At 43.6% G+C, this 6,970-nt stretch overlaps 1 protein-coding gene across 1 annotated transcript in view; it reads right to left on the minus strand.

The window, feature by feature from the left end:
* Positions 1–396: 396 nt before the first annotated feature.
* The window catches only part of MFN2 (mitofusin 2), a 7,829-nt gene continuing 1,255 nt past the window's right edge, over positions 397–6,970 (minus strand). Inside the window, 15 exon segments of the mRNA XM_009075047.1 lie at positions 397–869; positions 1,452–1,586; positions 1,889–2,085; positions 2,288–2,437; positions 2,580–2,800; positions 3,473–3,575; positions 4,010–4,114; positions 4,273–4,399; positions 4,677–4,798; positions 4,912–4,979; positions 5,218–5,371; positions 5,685–5,792; positions 5,885–5,993; positions 6,302–6,426; positions 6,944–6,970. The exon segment at positions 6,944–6,970 is cut by the window's right edge and continues 22 nt beyond it. Coding sequence (XP_009073295.1) covers positions 800–869; positions 1,452–1,586; positions 1,889–2,085; positions 2,288–2,437; positions 2,580–2,800; positions 3,473–3,575; positions 4,010–4,114; positions 4,273–4,399; positions 4,677–4,798; positions 4,912–4,979; positions 5,218–5,371; positions 5,685–5,792; positions 5,885–5,993; positions 6,302–6,426; positions 6,944–6,970 — 1,821 coding nt within the window. The 3' untranslated portion in view covers positions 397–799.

The following is a 6,970-nucleotide window of genomic DNA, read 5'->3' on the forward strand; positions in this document are numbered from 1 at the left end:
TCTGTCAACTGGCTTTTCTTTCCTAGTTTTCTTCCTCAACAAGCTGCCAAATTACCAGCACCATCTTCACAGGAACTAGTTGTGTCTTTGCAAACCACTCATCCGTGGCAGGAAATGGGTCAGACAGTTATTAAAGAGCTCTTAAGAGGAAGAAACTAACTCCAAAGCCACTAAGCTTACCAAAGCCTTAGTCCCTCTTGCTCTGGCAGAGAACTGGGTTTTCTTCACAGGTTTCAACATACTGATAACCATAAACCTTTCTAGGAAGGGACACTGTGACTCTCTGTTGTGTTCTTGAATAATGGAATATTAACCTAGGAGACAGGTCTGTGTGGGCTATAAATGCCTTGTGAAACCACCTCACATCTGTGTGCATGAGATCTGTGCTCAGACATACAGCTGCTTGTCACACATACATCAACCTGGGGCTTGGAAGTCAAAAGTTCTGTCTTTATGAAGTGAAACAAGGAACTTCATAAAGTCAGAATAACTCTTAACCAGATAAACATTTGTTTGTTTGCTTTAAATTTGCTTAAAGCAAAACGAAGTGCAGTAACAGCCCCCTGTAAATGTATGAGGCACATGTTCCTCCTCAAGTAGCCTGGTCTCACAAGAAGGAAAAAGATATTAACAGCTAGTGTTAAAACTGGGAAGCAGAATCCTACTGTTCATACAGCAACTGGAAACATAGCAATAGGCTCTTGCTGGTTCCCTCGAGGGAATTCCATCACCCACAATGTTCTCTGCAGTAATTAAGAGAGCACTGAAGGGAAATTGTTGCTTTTCTCTTCTTCCCACACTATCTGCTTTGCTGCAGGTACTGATGTGTGAACATGTTGAGCTCGCTGTCAAGCCAACCTGCTTTGTTCCTGCAAGGACAAAGGTCTCTGTTAGGTGACTGAAATGGCTGGAAATAAGTGGGACTGCATCGAGCACACAGCAAGGAGTGCCAGAGGTCCATTCCAAAATGATGCTGCCATTCCTTGCCTTCCTCAGGTCAGGAATGTTTGCCTGCCAACAGTCCCTAGGCTCTGAGGTTCAAACTGACATCTTGCACACAACTTCATGTTGATCTTACTGGGTGGGTAAGGAACGTTTGAAAAGGTCTTCCCAACAACCTTGGCAGGGTAAAGAAATCATCAGACAAATGCATACAAAGGTGAGGGTGAGGCTTTTTGCAAGATTTTTTAACAGCCTGAGGGAGTTCGTAGGAATAGAGAAGTTGTTTAGGTAAATGGGAAGGAACTGTTAATTCCAGAGAAATCAAAAACAAGAAGGAAAAGGTGTTTTGTGAAACAGAAGCTTTAAATGACAACTGTTGCCAGTCCATGGGAAAGCAGATAGTGAAAGGGAACACCACTTGGCAGGGAAAGGTGTTGATGTTGCCTATCAAATGCTACGATGATGGACTGCACCCAAACCCAGAGCTCACCTGGACAATCAAACCTCACCTGAGCAGTTTTGCTTTGCTTTGCAGTGAATCCAGAACTTCAATTTTTTTATTCAAGGCAGAAATTTCCTGCTCAAGATTGTCCCTTGTGACATCCACTTGCTGACACAAATGGGCAAACGTTCCAGCAAGTTCTCTGTGGAACAAGGAGAAGAGTTGGATATGATGGAAAGTAATATCAAGCAGCAAATTCATGCAATAAATCCCTTTGATGTGCAGTGATGATGGTACTGACTCAGATGTTCATCTTTCCACTTCTGCACAAGAATGTCAGAGCATCTTGCTCTGAGAGATGAAAGTACATTGAGACTAATGCTTAACAGCACCCACACATTTTTAAATCTGGAACTCGATACGAAGACTTATTTTAGCACGGAGCAGTATTAGAAAAACCCCAAATAACAGAATTTCCATGAGGTTTTAATATAAGCAACTCACTGTTGGACTTGGTGGCTGCAGTTAGAGCCTGTGTAACTGACAATGAGCTGCAGTTTCTCCCCAGCATACTCCACAAACTGCCTCTTGAAAGCTCTCTCCTTCGCTTTCGTGGTCCAGGTGAGACGCTCGTACACATAAAGGAGCCCATAAAGGCCAAAGGAGAGAGCAATCAGTCTCCAACCCACAGCCTTCCAGACCTAAAAACAGGCACAAGGAAAAACATGACACAATCATCATCTTGGATTGCTGCTCACTCCTCGTAGCAGTGCACAGAGCATGGCAAAATCAGCTCAATATTGACACTCAAATGGCAGATCAAAGGAGGAAGTATTTCTTCATCTGAGAGCAGCAAATATGTACAGGGCTCAGCAGTGCAAGTGCTTTTCAATGCCAACATACCACACCACCAACGACAATGATCCCCATGGAAGTTCGGGAAGTTAACGAGGCCAATCCAGTCACCATGGACACCATGAGCTCCTCCTGGGTCATAGAGCCCTGAGGCAAAGGAGGCAGACTGGGGTTTGCTGGTGTTAAAGGGCGTTGAATCTAATGAGAAAAGCAGAGACAAAACAAAACCAAAGGACAGGGTGAGAGAGGTTAAAACACTGCTCTTCCACCAAAGAGACTTCAGCAGCCACGAAAATGACAACTATCACATCTACCCCAACCACTCCCCGAGGTATCTTACCTGGTCATTATAGCCCATCAAGGCCCGACGACCATTCTTTGGTCCCAAAAACCTGTTCACCAGCATCGTCCATCCAAGAGAGAAATGGAATTCTATGTCCTCTTGGAAGTCAGCACAAAGCTTGTCACAGTTCAGATCATAGCTGAGCATGAAGCACTGTCGGGGAATCAACATGTCTATTTGGCCCCGCAGAGAGACTGGGAGAAGGGGTTTTAAACCATCTGCACAGACAGAAAACAAACACACACAGAAAAGGCTGTTGAGGTCACAAGAATTAACTGGACTTATATTCTGTAATCAGGTTATGGCTTGTTCCATCCCCCACAGTTAGTTTTCCTAGTATGTTACATTTCCTAAAGCAGAGCATGTTGCAAAGCAAGAGTTAGAGCATGAATCACTATTCAATTCTTGGTTCTTCAGGTCAGCTCAGAAGGAAATCTTTCCATGGACCCTCCAAAATCCTTACAGGTAGCTGCTGAACTTTACAGATTAGCAACACCTTGGGAAACAGAATCTGAAAGGCAGTTCTAAAAGTCTTTAGGCACCATACTCCCATTAAATCCTGTATTTAATCCCAGACACCTAGTTACAATTCATTCATATTTTCATTAGGATCTTGTTCCGAGAATCCCTTGAGTTTCCCAGGCCACAGTTCCTCTCTGTTGTGAGGATTACACTGATTGTACATGTTCATTAGCAAATCACTGCACAAGTTCAGACACAAAGTGGAGAAAGGAGTCCCAGTCCTCTACACATTACTCATCAGCTGGAAACTAAGATGATGCCAGTGGCACATCAGCCACTGGATTAATGGGAAACCCACAACATCTACCTAGTTATTTGGCACTACAGCTGAAGCAAAGAGAAAGGGGAATATTGCCTGTGGAACTGACCTATCATTTCTTGCTGCATTGTCTGCAGGGAAGTTGTGATTGCATTGGAGCAACGATCTGACATGTTCCGGCCCAGACCTTCCTCAATGTGTTTATGCAGCTCCTGACAAGCAAAGAAAGGGTTATTCAGCTTCAAATAAACATAGGTAAGTTGTAGGCCGCAGGTGCTAGAGCCTGCAAGTTAAAAAAGCCCTCCCAGAACAGGAGCACATATTCTGTCTGCCCACTGTTGTAACACTCATTTCATTTTTCCCCCTATTTGTCAGTGAAGGGGAGGAAAAGATCTCACATGTACTCTATAGCCTAGGAAAAGTTCTGTTTGATTTATATAATGCTATACATCTTATGTGTATCAATTTATCGCTGAGATTATTAAAACAACTAAAGCCTTAGCTCATCTCCTAGTTGGAAGAATGTTAAGCATCTCCATGAGCTGGCATAATTGCTGGCATAATTGCTGGCATAATTGCTGACTCACAGCTAAAAAAGGCCTCTATAAGTTGCTTAAGCAACCTGTAAGAAGTAAACATCACTTACACTCTTGTAAACTTTCAGAACTACTTGAGAAGGATGGAAGTCTGCTTGGTATTCATCTACCAGCACCGAGAGCCGTCTGATTTCTTCTGCCATGGCATTTGACACCTAGAGAAGCAGCAGAGGACAGAAAATAGTGCTGCTCAGAGCATTTCTTCTCTTCCCATCTGTAACTCCCACATTTCTAGTACTTCAGAGCTTTGTCAGCACTGTGCATTTTGGTAGCTGTTTCAATCTAGTTTTCTGCAGCCAATTCTCCTCTTTACCTGCCTCTCCACTTCTTCTGTGATCTGTTTGATTTTCCTCTTGTAGTCCTGAGTGAGAAGCTCCAGCTGTTTGTCAATAAAACCCAAACGGTCCTGTCGTTCCTCTCGCATTTCCAGGCAGTAAACTCTGATGAAAAATAAAATCTGTCCATCAAAATGCCAAGGAAATGCATTTTTGATCTATATTTGCATTCCAGAAATAAGACAGATTGTTCCTCCCAGTAACAAAATGTGTCAGTGTCTGTAACCCAATTCATACACACATTCACAAATCACTAGAAGCAAGACAAGAGCACTGGTGCTTGTCCTGTCACTCCCAAACACAGTGTATTGTGCTTTGCACTTCAAATGCTCATGTTCCCTTGAATTTCTCCCAGAATACAAGCACCAAGCATTCCCCTCACCTCTGTTCCTGGGCAGCAACATGCACAGAATCCATGATGAGCCGAACATCTTCTGCAATCTGCTTCGCTCTCACCGTGTGCTGCTCGAATTTTGTTTTCACTGCTGACTGGGAAATACATTCCTGTACACAAAAGGCAGCCCAAGGTTAGCAGAAGGCAGGAGGACACCAACAGAGTTTCTCCTTCCCAAATTTCAGGAGGAAAATCTAACCAGGTCTGTACACACAATGCTCACCTCAAACCTCCTCTCAAAGTTCTGGAACTCAAACATTCTTACTTGAAATCCATCTGCTAATGCTCCACCTGAGAGAAGGAAAGCACAAAAGCTCTTAAGTTTTGACAAGGCAGTCAGATGTTGGACATCAGGAAATGCTCCTGCTTTCCACTGAAGCCAGTGTAAAAGTGCTGCTAAGTCACCTCTTTGGTTTTGACTGCTCTGTTAATAATCTGTTCCACCCCAGCTGTATATGGGCTTTGGAACGGGATATTCTCTATTTTCTTCCCTATAAGTAAACAGAAAGGTTTTGTTAGATTTCCTCACCTCCCTCTGGCATGCCTTGAGCCCTCTGAATCCTGGCATTCAGCACTTCTTTTGCTGACACAAAGAAGATTCTGTCCCCTGCCTGGGCTCGATCCACCACTCCCAGCTCATCCACCAGGAAGCTGGTACATCGCTCCATGTGCTGCCGGCGCACCTGAGGGATGCACAGGAGAAAAAAATCCACTATATCCATCTCTTAAAGGTTGGACCAAGTCCCCAGATGCCCTCTGCTGGTCTAAGCTACCACAGAAAAGAGCAAGGAAAAAAATCTTTGCTACACATGGAATTTTCCAAAGGTTATCTTAGTGACCTAACTTCAAAAGGCTCCTGTGAGATTTGAGTTCCAGCTCAGAAATGCCAAGAGTCATGTCCTGATCACAAACTGTGAAACACACAACACTGATTGTACCCACAAGGACCAAACTCCCTAACATCCATGCACAGAGAAGGTTAAACCCATCACAAACCTCCTCCATGTATTCTGGTTCAGAGGCTGATGCATCCCAGCGGTTATTTAAAATAAAGATATTGGGCCGAGACAGACGTTCATTGACCTTGTGAAAGAACTGCTTCTCCTAGGGAAAGTGAAACAAAACCTCTTCAGGTTAACACATCACATCTGTTTAACTTTCAGCCAAATTCCCTGAACGAGTGGCCTTGAACATACAGTTTGCATCAGTGTTGATTCAGAGTTTGCCACCAGGACGAACACATCGGCATCGAGACAGAACTTGTCAATCCAGCTGTCCAGCTCTGTGGTCACATCAATGCCAGGGCTAGGGATAAAGAGAAAAGAGACATCACTGTGCTGGGGAAACAGCAAAACCAGAATTTAAATAGTTACGTAGGGATGAGTTTCAGCTTTTCAAGGCATTATTTCCCATGTCTGAGCCACACTGCCCTGAGGTGACAGACTAAAAGGAAGTACTGACCAATAAAATCTGACTAGCTACAGCCCAGGACTTTAGTCACTGTCAGAGATTACAACAGGGCCAATTCCCTCGATGTCTGTTAAATATGTACTCGAAAACATTCCTGCAATTAGCCTGTGATAAGCAGGAAAGGAAAGAAAGCTATTTCTCACCTGTCCATCAGCACCAGGTCGTCCTTTAAGAGAGGACATTTGGAATTGGGCCACATGACACTGACGAGGCTGCCAGCATTCAGAAGTTCATCCTGATGAAGGGCATGAGCCAGCTGGTTCACTGTCTATGAGGAGATGGAAATAACAGTTCCTGCATGCCAAGACCCACTAACACAATTATTTACCTGTCAGAGCTGTTCACTAACAATTTAAGATAAAACCCAACTCCAAATTGTTTTCTCCCTGGGAGGTTTTCCACATAAAACCTTCTTAAGTCTCCTAGGCAAAAGGCAACTGTGAGAATTTATGATTTTCCAGTCAGGGAAGGCTACTGAGGAATTAGGAGGAAGTCTGTGATTCTGTCAGTCACACAGAGCTCAGTGCTTCCTGAGTCATTGTTCCCTGCTGTCACTTGACAAATGCAATATATCATCTTGTCATAAAATGGTCAAGTTCCATCCTGTAACTGATTCTTTCCTCCCTTCCTACATCTAACAAAAACCTGTTCTCCATTTCCACTTCTTTAATGAGTAAAATCCCTAACTGAAATTTATTCATTATACTTTCATTTCCTTGTTCCTTCCCTTTTCTGACACTTCTGAAGAGCTCTTATCCTTCACCTTATACTTAAGGAAATTGTACCTTAACACTCTTCTTTTCCTCTGAGCC

Source organism: Acanthisitta chloris, unplaced genomic scaffold (assembly GCF_000695815.1).
Source record: "Acanthisitta chloris isolate BGI_N310 unplaced genomic scaffold, ASM69581v1 scaffold33525, whole genome shotgun sequence".
Classification (NCBI taxonomy): Eukaryota; Metazoa; Chordata; class Aves; order Passeriformes; family Acanthisittidae; genus Acanthisitta; species Acanthisitta chloris.